The 24,957-nt window shown below is 42.1% G+C and overlaps 2 protein-coding genes across 10 annotated transcripts in view; one reads left to right on the forward strand and one right to left on the reverse strand.

The window, feature by feature from the left end:
• Positions 1-21,357, forward strand: part of FGF14 (fibroblast growth factor 14) — a 391,136-nt gene extending 369,779 nt beyond the window's left edge. For all 6 annotated transcript variants that reach the window (XM_077343791.1, XM_077343790.1, XM_077343794.1 and 3 more), the window contains 2 exons: positions 14,752-14,950; positions 19,708-21,357. In XM_077343791.1, coding sequence (XP_077199906.1) covers positions 14,752-14,950; positions 19,708-19,844 — 336 coding nt within the window. In that variant the 3' untranslated portion in view covers positions 19,845-21,357. The remainder of the gene's footprint in view (positions 1-14,751; positions 14,951-19,707) is intronic.
• Positions 21,358-22,874: 1,517 nt separating this feature from the next.
• The window catches only part of ITGBL1 (integrin subunit beta like 1), a 255,626-nt gene continuing 253,543 nt past the window's right edge, over positions 22,875-24,957 (reverse strand). For all 4 annotated transcript variants that reach the window (XM_077343786.1, XM_077343787.1, XM_077343788.1 and 1 more), the window contains one exon: positions 22,875-23,832. The gene's annotated coding sequence lies outside the window, so the exon portion shown is untranslated. The remainder of the gene's footprint in view (positions 23,833-24,957) is intronic.

Raw genomic sequence — 24,957 nt, forward strand, 5'->3', positions numbered from 1 at the left:
CCCATCATCCTGGGCTGTGAAAGAATGACTGAGACAATGTGTGCTTTAAGCCTACGGGAGAATTATTATTTAAGCTCTATGATCGCTGTATAGATGGCTAGCAAAATATATGCAAGTTCCACTATCACTGCTTCTCTTTCGTCAGGTAGCTTAAGTACATACCTGGCATCCGCTACCGCTTAGGCCAGGGGTAGTCAAACTGCGGCCCTCCAGATGCCCATGGACTACAATTCCCAGCGAACGCTGGCCGGGGCTCATGGGAATTGTAGTCCATGGACCTCTGGAGGGCCGCAGTTTGACTACCCCTGGCTTAGGCAATAAAGGATGGCTTTAACCGAAAAGAGAGAGGAACGTTATAAAGGTATTCTAACTTTTTTCTTGTAATGGGCAGAAGAAATTGCCTCTGGTCCTAAGTACCTTGGGCTTGGTTCCTTTTAAAAAAGAAAACACTGTCTTGCGGGTTCCAAAGGCCATACCTTGAAAAGTTAACAGCCAAGGACTAGTGGTTCAATATGTGTCTGACAGTTAACACTACCTTGAAAGAGACTCCCCGCAGGTGAGGTAGCGAGCCTGCTCTAATGTAGGTCACTCTCGAAAGAAACTGCTCCTCAGGGTGTCTGAGAGAAAAATGACAAGGAGGGGGGAATGGAAAATGGCTGCTGCTTGGAGAGAATCTGACATTTGCAATTAACTGCAGTTGAATTAAACCGGGACCATTTGGGAACTCCGAACTGGTGGGCTGTACTGATTTCGAAACAAAAGACTTAGCACAGAAAAGCGGCCATTCGTGAGCTTGGATTTTCTTGTGCATCTGTTGTAAAATAACCAAGTGCGTTTAGATGCATTCTCTGATGTTTCTAAAACAATTTGTCAACTGTGCAGTGCTAAAAACGCTGCGCCTTTCTGAGCCGATTGACTTCGCTGAACGTAGGATGGTGTAACTCTGGTTTTCATTGCGCTGTTGGGGGGTGAATTCGTCATCCATGTTGCTTGCATTTGAGTGAAAAAAAGGCTTGAAAGTAGGCAGGTTATACTGACACACCTTTTTGTTAATGTTTTTTGGAATCACAAAGCTTCTCATAATGTACCAGCATGTAATGTGGATCAGCAAATGTATTCGTTCTTGTGCTGTTTCCAAACAAATATTAAATTCGTTTTACAATCAGATTATAATTTTATTGGGTACGCTACCCATTTCCCCAGTCCCCCACACAAAAGGATGTTTAATGGCATGGAAATCAATAAGGGTTTTGCTATACATTTGAGTCAAATAACCCTGAAGGGTTTTTATGTTTTGAACAGAGTGGAAAATGATATGAAGACGGCTAGAAGACTAGTGTGGCATAGGAGCTAGTGGTGTAAACAGTGAGGCCAGAAATCCATGTTTAAATTCTCATTTCACCTATAAAACACACTAGTCAGTCTCAAGTGACACTCTACTGTTTTCCTCAGCTTCAACTTGCATCTTCTCCGTGGAGTTTATGATACTGGTCTACCTTATCAGTTTGGGGGCAGGATTACTGTGGTGATGTACATTACATTTTTTTAAACACTTAAAACTTGCTGTATAATATGCAAAGTATCATAACAGTGAATGATATTCTTGTCTTACCTACCACAGGAAGGTATTTTTTTTTTTACATTTCCTGTTTAAGAAAAAAAACTTTGAACTAATGGAGAAGTGTAGAAGCTGAATGGTTAAAAAATAAGACAATACACTATTTCTGTTTATTAGCTTATACTGAAAATGCAGTGCATTAGAGCAGGGGTAGTCAACCTGTGGCCCTCCAGAGGTTCATGGACTACAATTCCCATGAGCCCCTGCCAGCATTTGCTGGCAGGGGCTCATGGGAATTGTAGTCCATGAACCTCTGGAGGGCCACAGGTTGAATATCCCTGCATTAGAGCACTTTGAGATTAGGGAATTTGTCAGATGGTGGTGAAATTATATTGCTACTAGTAATCAAGCCCGCTGCAGGGGAATGCAGCGGGCGCTAGGTCCTACCTTAGGCGGCGGCGGCGGGCTGGTCGGCGACGGCGGTGGGCTGGTCGGCGGCGGGCTGGTCGTCGTCGGCGAGCTCGTTTAGTTGGCGGCGTGCTGACGCGGCAAGCGCGCCAGGCAAGGAACCCCCGGCAGCCGCACTTCGCGTGACTGCCGGGGGCTCCCTGGGTCGGCGCCCTGATGCGGCGAGAGGCGCTTTGCCGGGAGGAACTGCGAGCCGCGTTGCGCGCGGCTCACAGTTCCTGGAGCTGGGAATCGGAGGACCAAGGTGGCAGAAGACAGAACTACCCTATGGATTCTTGCATAACCTTGGTGGCATGGGAAGAAGCCATCCAGTAAGTATTCTTGTGGCACCATTTAAAGAACCCGTCTTTTTTGGGTGTGTCACAAATACAGATATTTCTGACGTCTGATGAAGGGTGTTTTGGAAGTAGTGACAGTCTTTATGCTTGTTATAACATTTGAGGCAATATGAGGCACTTCAGTTTATGCTACAGATAGAGGGTTTTAAAAGTTTTCAGTAGGTATTTCAGTCTGTTTTGTTTAATTTTGTGAGATTGTTTAAGGCATGCTGCTTTACCCTGGACAGAGCTGCGCAACAAGGTCAAGAGAAGAAAAACAATGGGGAAAATAATTGGGTTGGTAGGCAAAGGACAATATGGAGAACAGTATACCCCACCACTGGGCTGCATCCACTGACCCTTTATGCACGGCCGCCTCTACGGCGGGTGGGGGTCTAATGGAAGATGCGAAGGAAGAAGCTGCGCGGCAAGCTGTGTATGAAGGGCACGGCGGCAACACCCCGAGCAGCCAGGAGCGATGGCCGAAAAGACAGCAATGCGGAGCAAACGGGACAGGAGCACAGTGCGGGGCTTCCCGGCTCCGGCCCGTCAAGCAGGCCGCTGTGCCAGAAGCACCTGAGAGCCAGGCTGCCGAGGACGCACGCATGCGCAGACGACACGTATGGAGGGTTTGCTTGGTGCGTCCAGGCCACTGGAAACGGAAGGGGGGCGAGCCAGCAGATGCAGAGGGCAAGGGAGGGCACAGCAACCCACAGAAGTCGAGGGGCCAAAGACCGCAGGATGGAGCGCAGGGCAGCCACGGTGGCAGCAGCCCTCCCCGATTATGCACACTCTCTCTCCAGCGCTGCATCTGGTTGTGCCCTGGCTGGGCAGCAGGCTTCACTTTCTTCTGCGTTTCCCTAATGCGGGTTTTTCGGCGGCCTGCATCGGACCTGCGCTTACCCTTTGCCGGCAGCGTGCATTATCAGGGATTTCCGCCACCGTCGTTCCAGCTCTGATGCGGACCTTCCCTTCCGTGCATAATGGGTCACTGTGTTACTGTGGCACTAAGGCCAGGATCTAATTTTCAATCCTGACATTTTAATAAAATCAGAGTAGGAAGCAACAGTATCTCAGCAGGCAGGACCAGGAATTTAGAAGATTTGTACCAATTTCATTTCAATATTGAGTAAATGGATAGATTCCTGAAATTTCTTCCTCCATTGCCCACAACTTGGAAATCAGCAGAACAATCATTCCTTTTCAGCAGACTCAGGAGTGGAAAATAAAGGAAGCAGAAAATCTTGTTGCCTCCAATTTTCTGCTGTTCAAATTACACTAAACAGACTGAGCATCCAGAATAGGAAGTTAATAGCAGGTACTCAAAGCATCTTTGCATTGGGCACCTTTCAGCAAAGAGGTCTAGCCAAAAGGAGGCATCAAAACACTCGTCTCTCTGTCACACTCTCTGCTCAAGAATGAAGGTTTTCTGCTACCCGCGCCATGCATGAATTGAGGTGATTGTAACTTAATTGGCACGATGCAATTAAACGTGTGTTGCAAGAGGATCATGGGAGGATTTTTTTTCCTTACCTTGATTCAAAATTATGTATAGAATGCTCCCCTGAGACCAATTACAAAAAAAAGAAAGTCTAGAATTTAATTAGCATTTGATGATGCCACTCAGAATTTATTCAAATTATAAGCTCATCACATGAATAATCTTTTATCATCTGATTAGATGGAGCAATTCATGTGTCTAATGATACCTGCTAATCAATCAGGAGCGCTGGGGGGGGGAGCTTAAAATGAAATCTATAAGTGAGCATTTTGGCTCTGAGAAGCATCAGGTTCAGTTTAGCAGAAATCTTTGACGATTTCATAGTGGGTATTTGGCATGCTCTTGATGAACACATGCTCTCCGTTTAGAAGGGCACTTCAGCATGCACAGCCTTTTGGTAATGCAGAGGGCTTGGTTGTGGTAGTTTCCCCTATAGAAAAGCATAGTCTGTAAATGTAGTCACGTAAGCATCTTTACAGCCAATGCCTCCAGTACAACTTCAGGGCCCTTGGCTGGCATTGCTCAGGCACAGGGGAAAAAAGTTGCAAGGCCCTGCACCGTGGACAAGGTAGTGATGTAAGGAGACATAGGCCGTTTATGGTTGAGAGAACGTGACACCAGCAAAATATCCTTTGACCCATGAAAGAGTTTGCCTTGTCTAGTATGCTGGGTTCCCTCGAAATAAGTCCAACCCACATGAATTTGTCTGAGGAAGCGGAATCAGTTCTCTGCTTCTGCTCCCAAAATTTATTTGAAAGGATGTCAGATTGAGGGTAATGTGATTTGCCTGACAACGATTACTTCTTGATGGCTTCTGCAATTTTAATATTCACTAGAACTTAGGGGGGTACCAATGAAGTTGATTACTGTGGAATGCACATAGTGATGGACCCCAACATAGATAGCTTTTGAAGAGGGCTGGCAGAATCATGGAGGATCACTCCATCCAGGACAATTAGCCATGGTGACTAAAGGGAGCGTCTGCAGTCAGAGGCAGCAAACCTCTAAATACTAGGTAGCATCAGGGAAGGCTTGGCCTCTATATCCTGTTTATTTGCCCTGCAAAACAACTGTCTGGCTATATGACACAGGGATGCCTATCCCCAGATGGGACCTGGGGATCCATTAGATTTACAGCTCATCTCCAGGCAAACAAAATATCAGTTCCCCTGGAGAAAAGGGCTGCTTTGGAGGATGGACTATAACATTGTACTCCATTGAGGTTACTTCCTGCCTCAAATCTCACCCATTCCTGTTCCACCCCCCCTCCCATGTGTCCGAGTATTTTGCAACAAGGAACTGGCAAGCCTACTATGACGTGTTGGCAGAGTTTAAATATGCAAAGCAGCAAAGCACCAAGATGCTTAAAAGAAAAAAAAACATAATTTTATTTTTAAAAGTAAAAAAAATTGTATGGAAAGAGAGAGAGAGAGAGAGAATTCTGTCTAACTGTTCTGTTCAGTGTTCTGCTTGTTGTGGAGACAAGTAGGGAGAAGTCTGTTCAAAGTAGCAGGAAGGGGCCCAATCAGGACACAGAAGGAGATTATTCACAAAGTATCAGGAAGTTTCTATTCTAACTATGATAAATATACATCTGATGCCCCCTGTAGGATATTCTTCATGTGTTTTTGAATCATGCATGCTACAGATCTTGTATATTGCAACATGAAGAACAGTATGCTGGGCTTGATGGATCCCCGGTCTGACCCGGTGGGGTCCTTGTTATGTTCTCATGTGATCACAGCTGTTTAAAATGGTATATGTTTGCCTGTAAACATGTACCTTGTAAAGTCTGCAACACCTCTAAGCCACTAGGAGCATGTGCTGTGGATCAAAACTGGAGGGGAAAGCCACACATCCGGCTGTCTTTTTGGATTTGTAATACCTATCGCCACTGCCAGAGCTAATATTATGGATGAAACTTTGAAACCTGGCCTGCAATCAAACGTAAACACCCAGAGTTTCAATATGTATCTTCCATGCTTTGAGCCGGTTACATTAGGACACTGATTTTTTTTTTTCCAGCAGTGGTGGCAAGAAACCAGGACCCATTCTGCACACACTGGATAATGCACTTTCAGTGTGCTTTTGCAGCTGGCTTTTCCTGTGCAGAACAGGAAAATCTACTTCGAAAGTGCATTGAAATCACATTATTTAGCTTGTGCAGAATGGGCCCTGAAGGAAAAATAAATACATTATAGAAAGTACCTGCTACTGTGGAGTGTTGTAGCTACAGCTGTGTTATTTCCACTAAGCTGATCATGCCCTTTATTTGGATTAGAAGTAATTGGTATGAGAATGAGCATACTTCAGCTTTAGCTTAAGCACACATGTTTACCAACCTCCAAGTGCGTGGTAGAGTTCTCCATGAACTACAGTTCGTTTCTTGGCTACAGAGATCAGTACCCCTGGAGAAATGGCAGCTTCAGAGGGCGATATCCAATGAGCCACTTTCCAAAACCCGTTCCCCCTGGGCTCCAAGCCAGCCTTTCTCAACCTTTTCACCATTGAGACCATTTCCGCACGGAGGCAGCCAAAGTCTGCTGCCTCCTAGTTATGAGAATTTGTGTGCCTGTACTGAATAATGTAGAGCGTCTTGTGGCGCAGAGTGGTAAGGCAGCAGACATGCAGTCTGAAAGCTCTGCCCATGAGGCTGGGAGTTCAATCCCAGCATCCGGCTCAAGGTTGACTTCCATCTTTCCGAGGTCGGTAATATGAGTACCCAGCTTGCTGCTGGGGGGTAAATGGTAATGACTGGGGAAGGCACTGGCAAACCACCCCGTATTGAGTCTGCCATGAAAAGGCTAGAGGGCGTCACCCTAAGGGTCAGACATGACCCAGTGCATGCACAGGAGATACCTTTACCTTTATTTACTGAATAATATAATATATAACTAAAATATGGTTAAGTAGTTTCTCTGCCAGCATCAAAGGATGCTTGGATGCAAGGGCATGTATAACATCTGTACTAAAGAAAGGGGATCGTTGTATTTAGGTGTGTATTTGTGCTGAGTCTATATAGATATGGATACAGCTATATTCTCAAAGTACACAAAGTCAGTGGAACTTTTCTTCATTAAATGAAATTCACAAGGATTTCTGAAGAAAGCATACTTTCAAAAACTGCCTAACTACTAGGCTAATAGAGTGATGCAGAGAGCAACATTAACCATTATACATAGCTGTGATTGTTCACCAAGCTATAAAGGCTGAAGTCTTCTAACAAGACCATTGTCTCTTTCATTTATTGAGCTAGCTGCTGTCTCGGGCACATATATCATTAGTGGATAATTTGTTCCTGTAGCGTGGATGTTCTGTGAATGAAGAAGTCTGTGGGCGTAACAACTCAAGCAGGGGAAAAGACAGAAGATGTATTGCTGTCATTTTGCAAAATGTTCGTGTCCATTCTGGGTGCATGTTCGGACTTCTGGGTGGTCTGTAGCATGGCTCAGTTACCATTTAAAATCCCTCGTTTTATAAACCTCCCCCATTCCAGCCATATTCTGCAGCCTCTGTAATTATATACATGGGCAAGGGTCTGAGGGCAATACTTTTTTCCCCTCTGGTGTTTTTCATAATATAGCATATCAGAAGGATCCGTGTGAGCTTCAATAAAATGCAAGGGCTTTTCTTTCCTCGCTGAAACTACAGCCAACAGCTTGGTGCTAAGTTCACCTTGGTAGAAGTCACTTAGGGTGGAACTAATATTTGGTGGCAACCAGGGGATTTCCAAAAACAATAAGAGTGTAATACCCTTTATTGCGTCTGACCGAAATATCATAAAATAGAGGTGCCATAGAACTTTCTGTGTTCCCTAGAACTTTCATCAAGCTATGGACAATAAGTAGGGAAATGAAAGGGAAGAAAGAAAAACTATTTCAGGGAATACTGGGAGAGCTCAAAAGCCTGTAGTTCGCAGACTCAGGTGCTAAGTAGAAATCAGATTTCAAGATGCCCCAGAGACTCCTGGGAGGAGGAAACAAAACATGGAGTCATTCTCTGAGACTATAAAAACCACCAGTTAATCAAAAACTTGTGTTCTGGATAGTATTGACGGGTAGATTCTGATGAAATTCTTTTTGTATTTTCAAAGGGAGGGATTACATTTTTGTTTCTTCATCTCAGAAGTCTCTCTGAAACATCTTGTATTCTCATTTCGACCAAGTCTGCACCACTTCCTGGTCTCCATTTTTTTTTTAAACTACACATTTCAGACTTTGGGGCTCTTCCAACATGTCGTGAAATAGCTTTGTCTCTCCCCCTCTTATTCTTTGGGTTGCTAACCTCCAGTTAGGGTCTGGCAATCTCAAACTTCAGTTGAACTTCAGACTACAGAGGTAAATCTATTTGGACAAGATGGCCGCTTCAGAGGGGGGATCCTTGTACCTTGTAACCCGCCCTCTCAAGGCTCCAAATCCAAAATCTCCAGGAATTCCCCAATTTGGAGGTGGCCACCCTACTTTCATGCTTCATCTTCCTGATGAAGAGTTTTGTGGGATCATCAGTGTCATCATCCCTTTTTCTGCGTTTTGCTGCGGTTTGAAGGTCTGAATTGGTTCCCTGTGCTCCATCCAGCTTCCATTTTCTACTTCAGTCTACATTACTGTCTTTTATTGCTCAGTATGGTACAGTTATTGACTCAGCAAGACCCTGAATGTCAGACCCAGCCACTCTTCCTTTTCCACTTTATGATTCAAGAGCTGTGAGGCACAAAGGCCATGTGCTACCTTTTCAAATACCTCTCTAGAGATAGGGAAATGTCCCGCACCTGTGTACCTTATTATCAGTGATGTAAAATCTGGGCTCAGGGAGCTGCATTTCTTCTTTTCCATGGGGGCAAGGGTCTGGCCTGTCAAGAGATGCAGCCACAGAGCCTGTCAAATTGGTCTTCTCCATGCAATGGTGTAAATGTCTAGCTTGTCAAATCCAGAAGTTACAAGCATGACAATACAGCCAAACAACTTCATAATTCACAGGTAGGTGGGAGAAGAGCAAGTGAATAGCTCTTTCCTTTGTGTCACTCATACTTTTTCCGCAGTTGAGAAAAATGCTGCTCCAGCATTCCTTAAGTCCTGCAGAATAACAAACGTTTTACACAAAACTCTGGCTCTTGAGGAGAAGTTACGTATGCAGTCCTTGTTTGCCCTGTGTTTTGTGAATCTTCAGATTTCCCCCCTTGCCTTGGAAGACAGTTCACGGTTATTCAATGCTGAAGCTCAGGATTCAAGTCTGCTTCCTCCTCCAATCATGCCTCCAGTGGTGTCCTCATTGATACATAGCAGATCCGCCTTCTGCCTGCCTCGCCTCCCAACTTCCCCCCTCTCCCCTATGTATGTTTTAAAATTTTTGAGTGTGATCATGTTACAACATGAATTTGCAATAATAATAGTGCAACCCTTCAGGGAACACTCCAGAAAGTTAACCTATGTGGTATTGTTAATTAACTCCCACTCATTCAGGAAACCCTTCCAGGGCCATCAAGAAACCTCCGCTCTAAGTAAGAGTAACTTTACAAAGTTGGATATTAGGAAAGGGGAAACACAAATAACTGTTGCAGCATTTCTTGTGCAACGTTTAAAATGGGGACTTGAAAGTCTTGTGTTTTCTTCAGGATTGACGTAGAAGCGCTCACTTGGCCATTACTCTAAGCACAACCCCTCTCCTAGCGTAATTTTCAGAGTAGATACCAAATGGGATGTACACTTCCAAAAAGAAATGATTTTGATTCTGAATATAGATTTCAGTGAAGACATGGTTCTTGTTATCCCAAATTTTGGGGATTCGTCAGGGTCCTGAAAATATGGGCCCATTTTAGCAATTGCTGCGTCACTCCCCTTCCAACATAGCAGGAGCAGGGAGGAAGAGAGAGGAAGCTGTCTCTGTCCCTTTATTTTAGGCCCATCCAATGCACAAAGTAGTTGTCAGACTTAAACTTACTTTCTAGCATTTCCTGTAACATTACGAAAAACTTGGTCTCTTGCCCAGTCAAGCTAAATTGCTAAAGTATAAGCTGGTTTAGCCCAGTAGATCTGGATGGGACTAAATCGGCTTAAGGCAAAATTCCTACAGTTTCACTGCATTGTATATGAGACTTCAAATCGGATTACATCCAGACATTCTGATTAAACTAATCTGTAGTCCGTTCATGGAGATCAATGCTTTTGGTGTATGTAAACTGTAGTTTAATCTAGTGATTTGTCTTGATCTTAAACCAAGTAAATACAGAGACAAGATTAATTTGTCTGATACTTTTTCACTGAAGAAGAGAAAAGTTGACCAGTTCTTATGGTATGTTCTATATAGTATTCATACACGTAATCACCGAAGCGACTTGTCTGTCTATTTATCCACTGAAGTAGTTTGTTTTCAGTTTAATAATACAAATGATAGCCAATAACATTGTTTAATACTATGTTTAATATTAGGTATGATCTCAATATTTGGTACAATCTCAAACCCAACATCGATGGTTGTTTCAATTAAAATTGTGATTCGTTCCCCCCCCCCCAGCTCAGAAACATGTGTTACCTGGATAACTGGGCCACCTGAAACATGACAGGTTTCCTAAAGAGAACTTTCGTCAGTGGAGGAATGTATGGCTTACCTTCAAACAAATTGTTTGATTAATAGATACATGCACATGATGTAGATTTTGTTGCTGTTGTTGGTAGCAGTGATACCTGGTCTATATTAGGTTGCAAAGAACTAGTCCTGTGAGTACAAGAAAACTTTAAATTGTTGTAGTAATAATAATAAACCATTCTTACTGCACATCAACTGGCTTTGAACAGTGAGCTGTCCATCTTAACAAACACCCACGGAATGTGGGTGATAATATTAGAACGAACTATATGATTTGTCAGATTTTTATAATGAGATAGCTGTAACACCTGGAACCTCTCTCAGTCACAGTCTATGAGTACTTGGGTGTCGACCGTCAATTGTTAAAGGGGTTTGCCCACACCTCAGAAAAGTCCCCATAATATACCGCAGTAATGTGCAAGCTCACAGCCACAAGGAGTTTCTGATATGATTGCAAAATACTGTCTGCCGATCTTCTAAGTATCGTTGAGTAGAAATCCAAATTGAGAATTTAGAGAACTTTTATATGAGAGGGAAACAGACTGTGGGTGTTTCTCAAAAGTCATGACCCAACAAAGTGGTACAGGCAGACAACACATGAGCAGCTAATGTTTCCTTAAACATTTATACTTCTTTGTTATTACGGTCTGGAGTAGAAGGTGAAAATCCTGGCTTCAGGATTTCTGATGTTTTATTCACTTACAGAGGATTTCCAGCTTAATGAGGGCAAAATCTTCTCCCCAAAGCCTGTTACTACTAAAGAGCAAGCAGTATCTATTTGGTATGTTTTTATTTCACCCTTTGTCCTCGGAGCTCAGGGTGTCCCCTTACATTTTTTCTCACCCCAACCCTCTGAGGTAGGTGAGGCTCACAGAGAGAGCAGCCAGTCCAAGGTCACTTTGCTTCATGGCAGAGTTGACATTTGAACTCTTGTCTCTGCAACCCCAGTCCAAGACTAACTATTGTAACAAACTAGTTCACTAGAGTAGACCAATGTGGATCAGTAGAGTCTCTCTCTCTCTCTCTCTCTCTCTCTCTCTCTCTCTCTCTCTCTCTTTTAAATAGGATGTGCATACAAGGCAACCAATTGTCTGGAAGGCAGGAGGAGTAATAATGGGTTAAGAGTAATAGATTTATAAAATCAGCACCCAATCCATGACAGCCAACAAAGTATGGGCTCATTTTTCTTCACATTGCAACATTTGTCTTAGGAGGTGATTAAGAAACAGCAGCTAATATGGATAATACAATGAAATGAGACACCTGGTGTCTTATTTTTTTACAATGTCATTTCAAAATCAGTTTGTCCCTTAACACTGTTATTTTAACCCATGCACGTATGCTCTTACACGTTACCCCAGGCTTCCTCAACCAGAGTGTCATGAAACCCCGAGGTTTTTTGACAGCCATGGAAAGGTTTCCCAAAAGAATGGGAGTTAATTCTTTTAATATATTTTTAAATGTGTTGAATATTTATCAAGTGACATGACCATATATAATCATGTCAACCCACCCACTCCCAAAATGGTCAATGATGGGCCTGAAGGGGGTGGGAAGGGGAGGGGCCCCAGGTAGGCATAATTACAGCTTTGCTTCCCAACCATATTCTGCAAGAATATGCAAGAAGAGCCAGCTTGATGTGGTGATTAGGAGTGCGGAATTCTAATCTGGCGAGCCGGGTTTGATTCCCTGCTCCTCCTCCACATGCACCCTTCTGGGTGACTTTGGGCTCGCCACAGCACTGTTAAAGCTCATATAATTGAGCAGTAATATCAGAGCTCTCTCAGCCTCACCCACCTCACAGGATGTCTGTTGTGGGGAGAGGAAAGGGAAGGCGACTAGAAGCCGCTTTGAGACTCCTTCAGATAGAGATAAGCGGCATATAGGAACCAACTCTTCTTCTTGTTCTGCATGACCATGCCACTCCTGGGGTTTCTTGAAGCCTGGAGAAAGTTTGAGGGATTTCTCAATGGTAAAACGTTTGAGAAAGGCTGGGTTACGCCCATGCACTGAGAGCCATGCAGACGTATTTTTCAAAACCTTACATATGTGCCTGTTTCAGAGAAATTCTAGAACTATTTCTTAAAGATTCCTTGCATGTTTTCTTGTTTCTGAAAGGTAATGTTGAGCCTTCCCACACGAGAAATTGACCTGGTACTAAAGATATTATTATTAAAAATAAAACAAGAGTCCGATCTGAGCTTCTAATATGACACATTCCTACCACTGGAAAAGTGCCAATTTGTAGAGTTCTATTCAGCATACAAAGAGACAATCGACCATAAACTTACAAAAATGAAGAACTAATTGTTGAATCCTTTGTAACTTTTACAATCACAACCAGCACAATCTTCCATTTTATTTGTACTAAGGCACTACTGAATTATATACTCACATATAAGCCAAGTTTTTCAGCCCTTTTTTAAAGCTGAAAAAGTCCCCCTCGGCTTATATGCGGGTATTAAAAAAAACAGCTGCCAGACAAGACAGGGAGGTGGGAGACAAGTATACTTGCCTGAAGAGCAGAAGCAGGAACAAGGGAGAGACGCAGCAAGCCTGGGAGGGAAAGAACAGTCTCCGCCTCCCCCTCTCCCTGCCTTAGCACGAAGCCAGCAGGGGGCTGGCAGGTGCAGGAAGCTGCAGGAAGCTCTGAAGCTCCCTGAACAGAGAGCAGGAGGAGGAAACGCCCCGAGAGGAAGACATGGAAAGTGGAGGGAACAGAACACTCGGCTAAGAAGAAGGGAAGCAGCAGAGGACGGGATATCAAAAGGCAAGACAGTTCGGAGGGAAAGAGGGAGGAGGATGGTGGGAAGAAAAGGGGGGGGGGAAAGATCCTGCCCAAAATGGGAGGCGGTGAGGGGAGGAAAGGAGAAAAAGCCACTACCCAAACACCACCCTCAGTTTATATGCGAGTCATTAAGTTTTCCAGCATTTTGGGGTGAAATTCGGAGTCTCGGCTTCTATGCAGGTCGGGTTATATGTGAGTATATACGGTAGATGACGATTGGACTGGAGCATGTGTGTGTTCGTGTCACAGTCCATCTAAAACGAAAAGCACCGAAGCCTCATTGATTTCAGTTGCAGAGTTAAGCAAATGTTTAAATCATTTCCACTGAAATCAATGAAAGCTGAACCGCTTAACTTTGGTTAGACCATATCCATATTGTTTAATATGCATATTAAATGAAAAATTACAATTCAATGGACTGCATCAGCATACTGCAAATGACTAATAAGGTATAAAAATGTAAAAAATGACCCCACTGACTTAGTGGCTCATTAATTCTAATTCACTTATTTTCATGATTTCTTTGAACTGTATCGTGACTCACATTTTCTGCAAATAAATAGGAAAATTAAACAGGTTTTCTGTCTCCTTTCACTATACTTGATCGTAATATATATCTCATAGCTTCGTAACTTGAGTTGACAAAAAGTTCCAGGAGCGGCCAGACATTTTTTTTTTGTCCTTGTGAAGCCCCTTCAGTGAAGTAAACTTCTCTATTTCCATTTGTGATATCTAAAACGTGTAGCATTACAGAATCCCGCGTCAATGAATTTGTCCCTTGCCCACATGAACAGGCTTTTGTTTTCATAAGTAGCACATAACTAGATTCCCTCCAAATGGATGTGGCAATGAAAAACAACTATGAGGCTTTATCCAATCAGCACATAACATAACATTCCAATATTCTTCACTTTTATCTGAAATAATGGTTGAAAGGGGAAATAGTGACTTGGAAGAAAGCACTTTGTAAAGGCTCCAGAATTACTCTGCTATTGGACATAACACATCAGGGAATGGGGTGTATTTATTACTGTATCCTTACCTGTCCCCCACGAGGGAAACGCAACGATAATTTCTTTATCTCCCCTGTTTCTTTTCGCCTTTCCTTTCTTCCCAATAAATTTTCTAATATGAACTTTTTAACGTACTTTTCTGATATATAATTTGTGTATGTGTGTATAGCATACTTCGTCTTGCCCTAAAACTTCCATTTTGTGCAAGATCCTTGATCGGTAATGGGCCTCTGCACAAATGGCGGTTCTATCAGAAAAGGAAGTCTGATCTGCAGCAGAGTTACATATAGAATTTGTTCATAGGATATGAGTCTTAAAACTGAGTGCTTTCATTACTTTACAGATATGAGAAATACATTATAGTCAAACAAAGTAAAGAGTGTCAAGTCATAAAACTGGAAATTAAAAAAAAAATCTCAGCCTTCTATGGTACCTGGTTTCAAAACCAGGTATAAGAACAAATTCCCTTTCCAAAAATTACTTGATACTGTTTTTTTTTTAAACATTTTCTCTTTCTCTTGCAGGAACTTTTTACACCAGAATGCAAATTTAAGGAGTCTGTTTTTGAAAACTATTATGTAATCTACTCATCGATGCTCTACAGACAACAAGAGTCAGGTAGGGCCTGGTTCCTGGGACTCAATAAAGAAGGACAAGTCATGAAAGGAAACAGAGTGAAGAAGACAAAACCAGCAGCTCATTTTCTACCGAAGCCATTGGAGGGTAAGATTTGTGTGGCAGAGCCATATACTACGAAGGCTCAAACTATATCAGGAGATCCATTATAGATTAGGAAGCTGCCATAGTTCACTAGTAAAGCATCTTCTTAGCTGGCAGAAAAGCTTAGGTTCAGTCCCCAGCACTTCCATTTTTAAACAGATCAGGTAGTAGATGATGTGAAAGAGCTCTCTCTGAGACCCTGAAGAGCTGCCGGCGATCAAATTAGACAATCCTGACCTTGACAGACCAACAGTCTGACTCGGGACTCTTATGCATGGGTATTTTCCCTCACTTTCACCATGCATGTCGGTCAAGTTTTCTTTGTCATTGTTGTTGGGAAACATCTATTCCCTTAGCAGAGTTACTGTAGTAAAAGTTAGCAGAGTTATTGTATAAATAATGAGACCAGACGAGGCAGATTTACTTTATATAAAAAGACAAACTTTACTAGCCAAACAGGGTAAGGGAACTGGAAGTTAAAAAAACAAGAAAATACTTAGCTCATTTCAGGAGCTGTCTACCTTAGCTGCTACATGGTTGAGATTCAAGATGGATCTGCTTCTCTGCCTAAAGCAGAAAGCACTCAAACAATGGGAGGAAGCAGAATCCTATCTCTTCCTGCCAAACTTGTATACATGACAAACCAGAGTCAGGCCATGGCCTGGCAGATAGGAAATTTAGAATTGAAAACAGACCATTTGACCCACTCTGCCGGTCCAAGGAACAAGATTAAACCAACAGTTTAACCCTTTGACTAGCAGTCTGTGGCTGGCTCTTGCTAAACAACAAAGTCCAACAATTGTGCATTGATTTTCCTCCCTTGAGCGCTCAGTTCACTTTCTGGTTGCTGTTTTCCTGGGCTTTGCGAGAGTGCTTTTATGCTGATTTCCCCGATGCTTTGCTTCCTAGCCAAAGGTAATTCATTCAAAAACATACATATTCTTTGAGAATTCCCTACTACGCCCCCTTTTGCTGCCCTTCAACTGCCTTTCAGCTGTCACTCCCTGCCCACACTGAGGTGGTTCTGCCCCTTCTGCCACCCTGCAAATGGTGGGCACAGAATCCGAAGTCAAGATTAAAAGCTTACTGCTCTGAAAATCTGCAGTTAGGATGTGTACGTGTAATGGGCCTCAGTGTAAGGAAGCTTCATTTGTCATGCGTTATCTTCCATCTTGTGGGGGGAGGAGGTTGCTATGAAATTAGGGTCCATTAACGTGACTGGAAAAGTGATGCAGGAACTTGGGGCATTTAACTCCTTATATGCTGATGTCCCAATATACTTTGCCATAGCTTAAGTTGCTAGTTGGTTTGCATGTGAGTCACAGCGGATGTACTTATGTTTTAAAATGAATTACAATTGATAAACATGAAATCTAGGCATTCCCCTTGAGAAGGCAAAAGGTCAGTCAAAGTCAAGTCAAGAGTTTATTGACAGAGCTGCTGATGCTTGACACTCATTGATGTCAAGATGACTCTGTGTACAAAAAAATCGAGTTCAGGACCCAGCACAGCAAAACTTTTAAATAAAATATCCAGGAGGCAGTCTCACAACGTGAAATCCTAATGTCAGTTTCCCCTCACTGGTCCCATTTCTCAGTTTCAATATTGCATCCAGTCGCTCTGTTGTACATTTTTATATAACCGATCTCATTAGCAGTTTCTCAGGGCAGGTTTGATCAGATTCTTTTTGTTAAAATTCAGTATACATATTGGCAATATCATCAAAGCCATGTTGTTGGACACGGATCATATTTGCCTCCTACAAGGCTTTGCTGATGCCAACATAAATTTGTACAAGAACACAGCAGGCAAGAGAGGAGTGGGAAGCAATGTGAGGGCCACAGAAGGAGATGTTAATTCAGCACAAGTTAGATTTCAGCAGCAAGACCTTGGCTTCACTTTCTGAAAGCCCCTTGGGTTTCACACCAAACATTTAAGCCAATTTGACACTTGTCATGGTTCCCTCCCTCCGAGGGAGAATGCTGAGTGTTTTCTTATGCAGACTTCCAACCCTTTCACAGGACTGCCACTTCCAATGTTCCTTCCTTGGGAACCATGATCTTTAAGTTAAAAAATGTGACTTAAGCTGAACTCCATCTGCCATAAAGGTATCCCTTTAGGCCTCAAGAATGCCCCTTACCAGCTACTGTGGAGCATTCATCTGCTGAAGAAATAAATTGATTTCTGATGCTGGACGCCCTCCAGATCTATTAAAAGAAGACATAGAGCGGTTTTATTTCAGTGAGGATGTGTTATTTATTACTTTGTCATATTTTGTCCAGTTTATTCTTCAGGAATTTTGCAAACAATGATTTCCCTTAAAGATACACACACACATAAGAGACCCACAAGGATGTTCACAGGGCATCTCGTTTCCCTCTCTCCCACTATTTCTTATTTCCTCTTTCTTTTTCCTGAAAGTCCCCATAGCCTCTCCTTTCTTCCTGCTTCCTTCTTCCTACCTACCAGACAACCTCCCTTTGCCTTACTTTCCAAAACTTTCCCTTCTTCCCTCCCCACTGCATCCAGGAATAATCTGCTCCTGTTACACAGTGCCAACATCCCAATTAAAACACACACACACATACACATACACATACACACACACACACACACACACACACACACATACACTGATTTTTCTTAAAATCTGGGGCTTTCCTCAGGTTTGTAGAAAGTTATGTCTTATTTTTCCATGGCCCCAGTCTCTGGATTTTATTGTCCACAGATGGGATCACTTTGAGAATTAGCTATAATGATATGTATGTATGTTTTGATAAATAATCAACAAAACAGGCAATTCAGAAAAGTAAAGGGGAGAACTTTTAATTTCTCAGTTTTGATCTTGGTTGTATTGGTGTTAGTTTTGTGGAGAGGCAGTGCATAATAATTAAAAGGTCTCCCAGTTAAGTTTGTATTACAGTAAAATAGGTATTCTAAGCATACGTATATCAGTATAGAAAACGTGGGCAGCAATTCCATAAAACAGGTCAAAGTGTGACCAAATCTCCATAAACAAAAATCCTCTCTTTTCAAAGATCCCTTCTTATTGGCAGATGGAACCTTTCACCAATTAGTCTTGAAGGCAAATTTGGACCCAGCCAATAGAGAAGTTAGCTTTGAAGCTGATCTCCCAGTGTGATTGTTAATTGCAAGGGGCAATTGGACCAAGAAAAGTGTTATCTTCTATCAAGGTGTTGTTCTTGCTAAGTGTGTGCTCTTTAATGCCAGTACATATTTATTAGGTTAAAATAGCCTTGATGCTTTAATAGAACCTTGTTAGTCCTGCTTGGTGTAGTGGTTCAGAGTGGCAGCCTCCATATGCAGCCAGCTGGGTGACCTTGGGCCAGTCACAGTTCTCTCAAGAGCTCTCTCAACCTCAGCTACCTCACAGGGTGTCTGTTGTGAGGAGAGGAAGGGTATGTGATTGTAAGCTGCTTTGAGACTCCTTTGGGTAGTATAAAGTGGGACACAAAAAAACAGCTCTCTTATTTTTGCTGCAACAGACTATTACAGCAACTCCTCTAGATATTATCCACTTATCACTCGGCAGGATATAAATTGGCTTTGCGGAAACAATAAGGAGCAGACCTTGGCTGATTCCTGATCTGGGCACTTTAGGGATTACCTTTACAGACAACTAGTATATTAAGATGAAACAAAAACAAGTCTGAAGTTAGTTTCTGGTTCAGTTCCTTATTCAGCCAATAGCTGAATACTGCAACCTGAATAAGAAACTAGAGTTTATAAATACACCCTAAAATAAGCTTTGGGCTACCCCAATCATATACTTCCATGATCCATAGACTGTCCCTTTTGAGATGCATGATCATTTTAGCCCAAATGCATTTCTCCATTTCAGTGGCCCAAATCAGATGTTCCGTACAATATCGCTATGGTTTTAAATCCATATAGTCTACAATTATAGTAAAAAGTAGGTGTGATTTTATTAATAGAGACTAACATTATATTAGTATTTAAAATTACTTCGCATGTTGAGTTCCATTCAGTGGGTTGGATCCAATCATCTTTTTTCCTTGCTCTTTCCAATTCTGCTCTTTACTCCAGTTTTCATCCCACATGGCTTTTGTCCATACAGGTCTCATGAAGATGCAGCATAGTCCTTTCAGATGGTCAAAGGAGTTGGGCTTCATACAGACATTGTGCCCCACAGTAGCTAACACAGATGAACTGGACTAGACTTTTTCATACATGGCCCCCATTAGTTGTTTTAGAAGGCCTTGGCAACATCTGTTTGGATTCTTAGTTTACACATCCAGATGTTCTAGAATTTCCCCCTCTCACTCAGCTTCAACATGGGTTGTCTATTACAGCGCCGCAAATTATGCATGAGCTGAGTGTTGGGATGAGCTCTTTAATTCCCTTGCCTGGCAGGTGGTAGACCACAGTATGACCTTGCTATTCCTGCTGTTACGAGTTGACCAAATTTACAGCCAATCATAAACCAGTTTTCTCAGTACCAAGTTGCAATGATTTCAACAGGGCTTACTTACAAGCAAGTTTGCTTCAGATTGCAGGTTCAGGCTGCCGTTTGCTATATACCGGGGGGAAACGGGCAAAGTAAAGAATCGTGAGTTTGTGGCAAAGAAATACAGACCATTCAAGAATTCTTTCATGTTTGCATTAAAACCAGCAGCCCCAACACGCCGTTGCATAGGCAAGTAGGTTTATATGACCATTGGCTAGTGTTTTCCTGCTTACCCCCTCTTTTCTCTTTCTCTGCTTGTTTCCCTGTTTAGTTGCCATGTATCGAGAACCATCTTTGCATGACGTTGGAGAATCAGTGCCAAAGGCTGGGGTGACTCCAAGTAAAAGCACAAGTGCATCGGCAATAATGAATGGAGGCAAACCAGTTAACAAGAGCAAGACGACATAGCCAGATCCGCCTGGGTATCGTGACTTTTTGAGCTCTCTAAGTACAGCTGAGCACTTTATCCTTGCGAGACTGTCTCACTCTGGCATCTGCGGATCAGCCGGAGGCAAGCGAAGGCTTTTGCTTTCTGCTCGCTCCAAACTAAGTTGTTGCAAGCGGATAAATCTCAACCCGTATGTCCTCCCACAGAAAAGAAGAAACCTGGATAAACCAGCCGAACTCAGACCATGGAATGCCCTACCAGATATGGAATGCCTTTTTAATATCTTTTCTGTGACTGTGACACCTCATGTGAATGGCATACTTCACAAGTACACTTGATATCCTGCCTGCTGACAGTTACCCATAATCTCCCCTTTTGAGTCCAAGAAACCCATGTGTTTTGAGTTCCGTTTTGTAGCACACGAAATAATATCAAGTAATTTCTAGATAGATGCTGTAAACCTGTGCTATCATGGATTTTCTCTCCTCCCCCCTTTTTTACGAGGCTGCTCGCTCCGCTGTCTGTGTGACTCCTTTGCAGGGATTGTGTTTCTCTCAGATTTAAATGTTGCTGGTGGCTTAGTTTTGGAGGATAAAATGGCAATCAGGGAATCAGGGGAGCCTTCAAAACCCTACTAGGAATTATACCTGTCAAAGAATAGATCGTTGTGTCAGAGTTACCGATGGGGATTCGATGTGACGTTAGCGCGTCGCTGAGGTTGGCATTACTGTGGAGGGGAAGAGCATCAAACAAGGCCAGTCAACAATCTCCCAAGGCCAATGTTTGACATTCCCTGGTAGTTTCTTTGTGTGTGTGTGTGTTTTATACATATCACAGGCTTACTGGTAATGGTAACATTTGCCTTGCCCAGCGAGCAAGACCCACACGTTTTTGGGAAAGTGGGTCCAAAGAACTCTGTAGGCCTTGTAGGCCTGAATTAAGGCTCATTTTTTTTTTCATCTACTAGTCCTCATTATTTGAAAATCAAAAGAATAATTAAGATGAATGAGAATCGTGCTACCTAAATCCATTCCCCTCCAACCTCAATCCCCCAAAGTATTTGTTTCCTATTTTTAATGAATGGAACGCAATCCCAACCTTATTTTTTGGCTGTAATCCATCCTCTTACTCGGTAAAGCATGGGCAAGGAAATTGTTGCGTTCTTTATTGCAGCACCAATGCAAAGGGTAGTTACAAAACATACTTTAATATTTTCAGTGTTTTAAAAAAAAAGAGGTAAGTTTTTAAACAGGTCGTATTTAAAGAATTCCTTTGTGTTTATTTTTTAAAAGGCTCAGCATGCAGAATCCAATGCTCTGTGTATGATTTCACCCGTACCCCCATACCACGTCTTTCCAGGCCGGCTTCTTAGGATAATATATGCCCACCAAAATTGCTAGGTTTACGGTGCCTTGCCTTGATCTCAGTATTGTTTCCATTGTACAATTACATGAACCTAGGAAATTCTAAAATGATCACATGGCCAAGATCGTTTATTATTCATCTGCGGATTTTTTCCTCTTTTTTTTTTTTTTTTTTTAAAAAAGGGCCCTACTATGGACATCTCCTGGTTATCAGTTTAGAATGGTGCAGCCAATTTAGAATTCCAAGGTTAATGATCACAAGTCTTAGAAGACACAGAAAAATGCCACAGGACATTGAACAAACAGGTAGTGCGTGTGAAAGTTTTAATGAATAGGCTTCACAAAAAAACAGAAAGCTTGATATGGACCAAAGTGTACCTCAATTCTGGAAAACCATGTATGAAACTAGTAGGGATTCATGTTTAATGGCGACTTCCATCCTGCTTAGGTTGTCCATTCATTAAACTCTTGATGCATATATGATTTTCGTATTGGCTTCTGTTTTAATAAAATTTAAGATGTGTCCAAGTAGGTTATGTATTAGGAATATATGGATTTATCATTTGGCTGTTTATTTATTCGTTTTGTTTCCATTTAAGACAAGAGACTATTTAAAGTTGGTTCTTATTAACCAGTTGAGCCAAGCACATTAAAAGACGTTCAGTTTCCAAGCACTCAAAAAGACAAAAAGAGAGAAAGAAGGAACAGTAGAGGTTGATCAAAGCAAAGAAAATCATCTGCACAACACTAAACTCTGGCCATTCTTTCACCCAATGGTTTCTAGAGAAGATGTTTCTATGAAGAATCCCCTTTCATTTTGCTGATATTCCTCCCCACCACAATGAAAAAGGGGACAATACCTAGCATGGTCTGTCCTTGTTGTATGTCCAAGGATCAGGAAGTGATCTGGCCCATTCCAAGAGGCACTCTTCTTTGCAGAATAAGCTGTGTAGTAATGCTGAAACTGAAGGTCTTTGGCCAGGTCTGTCAACTTTCCTTATTTTACTCTCAATTGTGAATTGTTTTGTGTTTCACCTGTAACACCCAACTCATACCGCCTGCTTACATACTTTTGAATTATGTTTCTGTACTGTGCTACTGAAAACCAATGATTCTAGACAGCTCTGAAATGGGAAAGCAAAATAAAGAGATCTGAAGCGTATCTTTTTCAGAATTTTGAAACCAATTTCATACTGTTGTTTCGGAGAGGGAGAGGAGCTGTCCTGGGGCATGTAAGCTTGCTTTCAGAATCAAGAAGGGAGCTGTGGAGGCCAATGGTAATATCAACTCATGCAATGACTTTTGTAAGGCTAGCCAAGAAAAGTTTATTGCCCCTCTGCATCTAATCCAAACAGCACTTGCTTCAGCATAGCCCTCTGGCTCCATCTTACAAGGTTCATGACTTCAAGGCAAGTATTCCATGGTGGTGGTGACTCTTTACCCTTCTACACACAGGAGTTTTATAGACACAGTTGGGCTCTGTGAATGGGAACGGATGACCTTCATTCCGTATACACTTAATTTCCAGCAGCCAAACTCACATCCTGAGGTTTTTATTACTGTGCCAACCCAGTGACTGGTTAATATATTAAGGTTCATTTTTATTTTTGTACATGATTGGTACTGTATTGTAAATAGTATGCACATTCCTTTGGGTCGTTAATATCGGTTGCCTATATGGGTGTTTCCTTGTCTGATTGGGTGGGTCTTTAAACTAGTTTCTTTGCAAATTAGGTCACTTCATAAGAGGAGAAGGTTCCTTGTGCTTTGGTCACTCCTTTAAGTTTGTCTCTTGTCTCTCACGTTGCATGGGAAGAGGACAGTAGCGATGAACTGCATGTAGTAGGCTATATGTATCAGACCTGACGGTATGTACTACAAAACTGACATACATATAAGTGACGAGTTTGTCTGCATTGTACAGTTTGTGTTTATTACCATTTTGTTGTATACACAGATGCAACGTATTGAATAAAATATTTATATGAAGGCATACTGGACAAAAAAAATATTATATTTAAAAAAAGAGAGAGATTGTGCAAAGTAACATTGGCTGCAGAATAACAAAAACACCATGTAAATAGTTTGGCAAAACTCTGTTTTCTCTCACCTTGACCATGCCAAAGAATATCTTAGCTCCTCAATATATTACCTCTCTCGCTGTTTTCCAGAACAAGATGTCATCGTTTTGTTTCCTCTCCGATTAATTTTGCAGTCAAGTAAAATCTTCTTGTATTTATGGACTGTGTGTGTTGTGCTTCCATGTAGACCTTACGTTTGACTCTCAGCCATCTCCCATAGCTTGCATGTCCCGTTGTCTTTGTTCTGTTGGTTACAGCTTAGTCTTCAGGTAGTCACAGTGTGTGTAAAGGAAAACAGTTTTGTCAGCCATGTGCAAATATGCTTGTGATGAAGGGCATTCGTTTCATGAGGTTTGTTTCAACTTCAGTGGGGAATCAGATATATATTCACCCTGATGCAGAGATCTGTGTGAATTCTGTATAAATGTTGGTTTCCATAGTCATATTAAGAAGGAGCTCTTTCTACTGAGGAAACTGGGGGAGCTAAGAAGCTCCATGCATTCATTAGGACTTGCATACTTCACCGGGCGATGAGTTGATGTGAAGAAGACTGCCTCCAAGTCCTTTGAGTAATTAAAATGAAAAGTTTACTTTCACTTTGGTGACTGCTTATTAGGAAATATCTTGTCAAAAGGCATGAAAAACACACCCCTTACTAACAATACAGGACTATGATTTTTGTTCAATCTAGAAAACATCCCCAGGGCATAACATAATATATGAAAGTTTGCTTATCACTTTACATGTCTACATTTCCTGTTCTTACAGTTGTTTTCCAACTCACACATGATTCATATTATTTTTCCTTCAGCCATATATTCAAAAAGAATTATATACATCCCTCCTCCTTTTATGCATACAAGTAAAATACTTATTGCCTTACTCCACGCTTAGCAAGACGTGGAGGTTTTAAAGCAAAGGTTTTAAAGTGCATATACTTGTGATGCTTTTCAGAATATGTGTATTTTATCCTGGGATGCTTAATGCCAATAGTCAGAGTCAATAAATACATTCATCAAAAACAAAAACAAGCACGCAATTTAGTCTGGAAATGTAGGGATGGACAAGTGCCATCCATTTAGGCCAAAACTAATGTGGACATAAGCAAGTTGTTTTGCTGCTGTATGGCCAGAAATAATTCAGAGAGTTCTCATTATTTCCAGACTTAGAACCCATTTGTGCCCCTGGAGATTGGAAAATTGCTACAGCAGCCTGCTTGGCCTGTAGTACAGGGCTAAAGAGATCAGAAAGGGGCTCTGCGTGGCCCCTGGACTGAGCACCAAACATTTAAAACGGATTTTGACAGAGTTCCTAAATGCCTGTTTGAATGCTCCTTCCATATTGTTTTGTTTTGTTTTGTTTTGCAAAAAGGCTTGTATCATGCAAAGCTGCAGAGTCAGGAAACAAGGATGACTCATCAGATCTCAGAAGCTAAGCAGGGTCAGCCCTGCAAAACAAAATCAGGGTCCAGGTGCACCTTTAAGACCAACAAAGATTTATTCAAGGCGTGAGCTTTCGAGTGCAAGCACTCTTCCCTGGTTAGTATTTGGGTAGGAAACCACCACGGAAGTTCTAAGGTTGCTATGCCAACACAGGCAATGGCAAACCATTTCGGAATGTCTCTTGCCTTGAGAATCCTAAGGGACCCCCACCCCCCACCCCATAAGTCAGATGAAATCTGGTGGCAA

The sequence above is a fragment of the Paroedura picta genome, chromosome 6 (genome assembly GCF_049243985.1).
Source record: "Paroedura picta isolate Pp20150507F chromosome 6, Ppicta_v3.0, whole genome shotgun sequence".
NCBI classification, from domain to species: Eukaryota; Metazoa; Chordata; class Lepidosauria; order Squamata; family Gekkonidae; genus Paroedura; species Paroedura picta.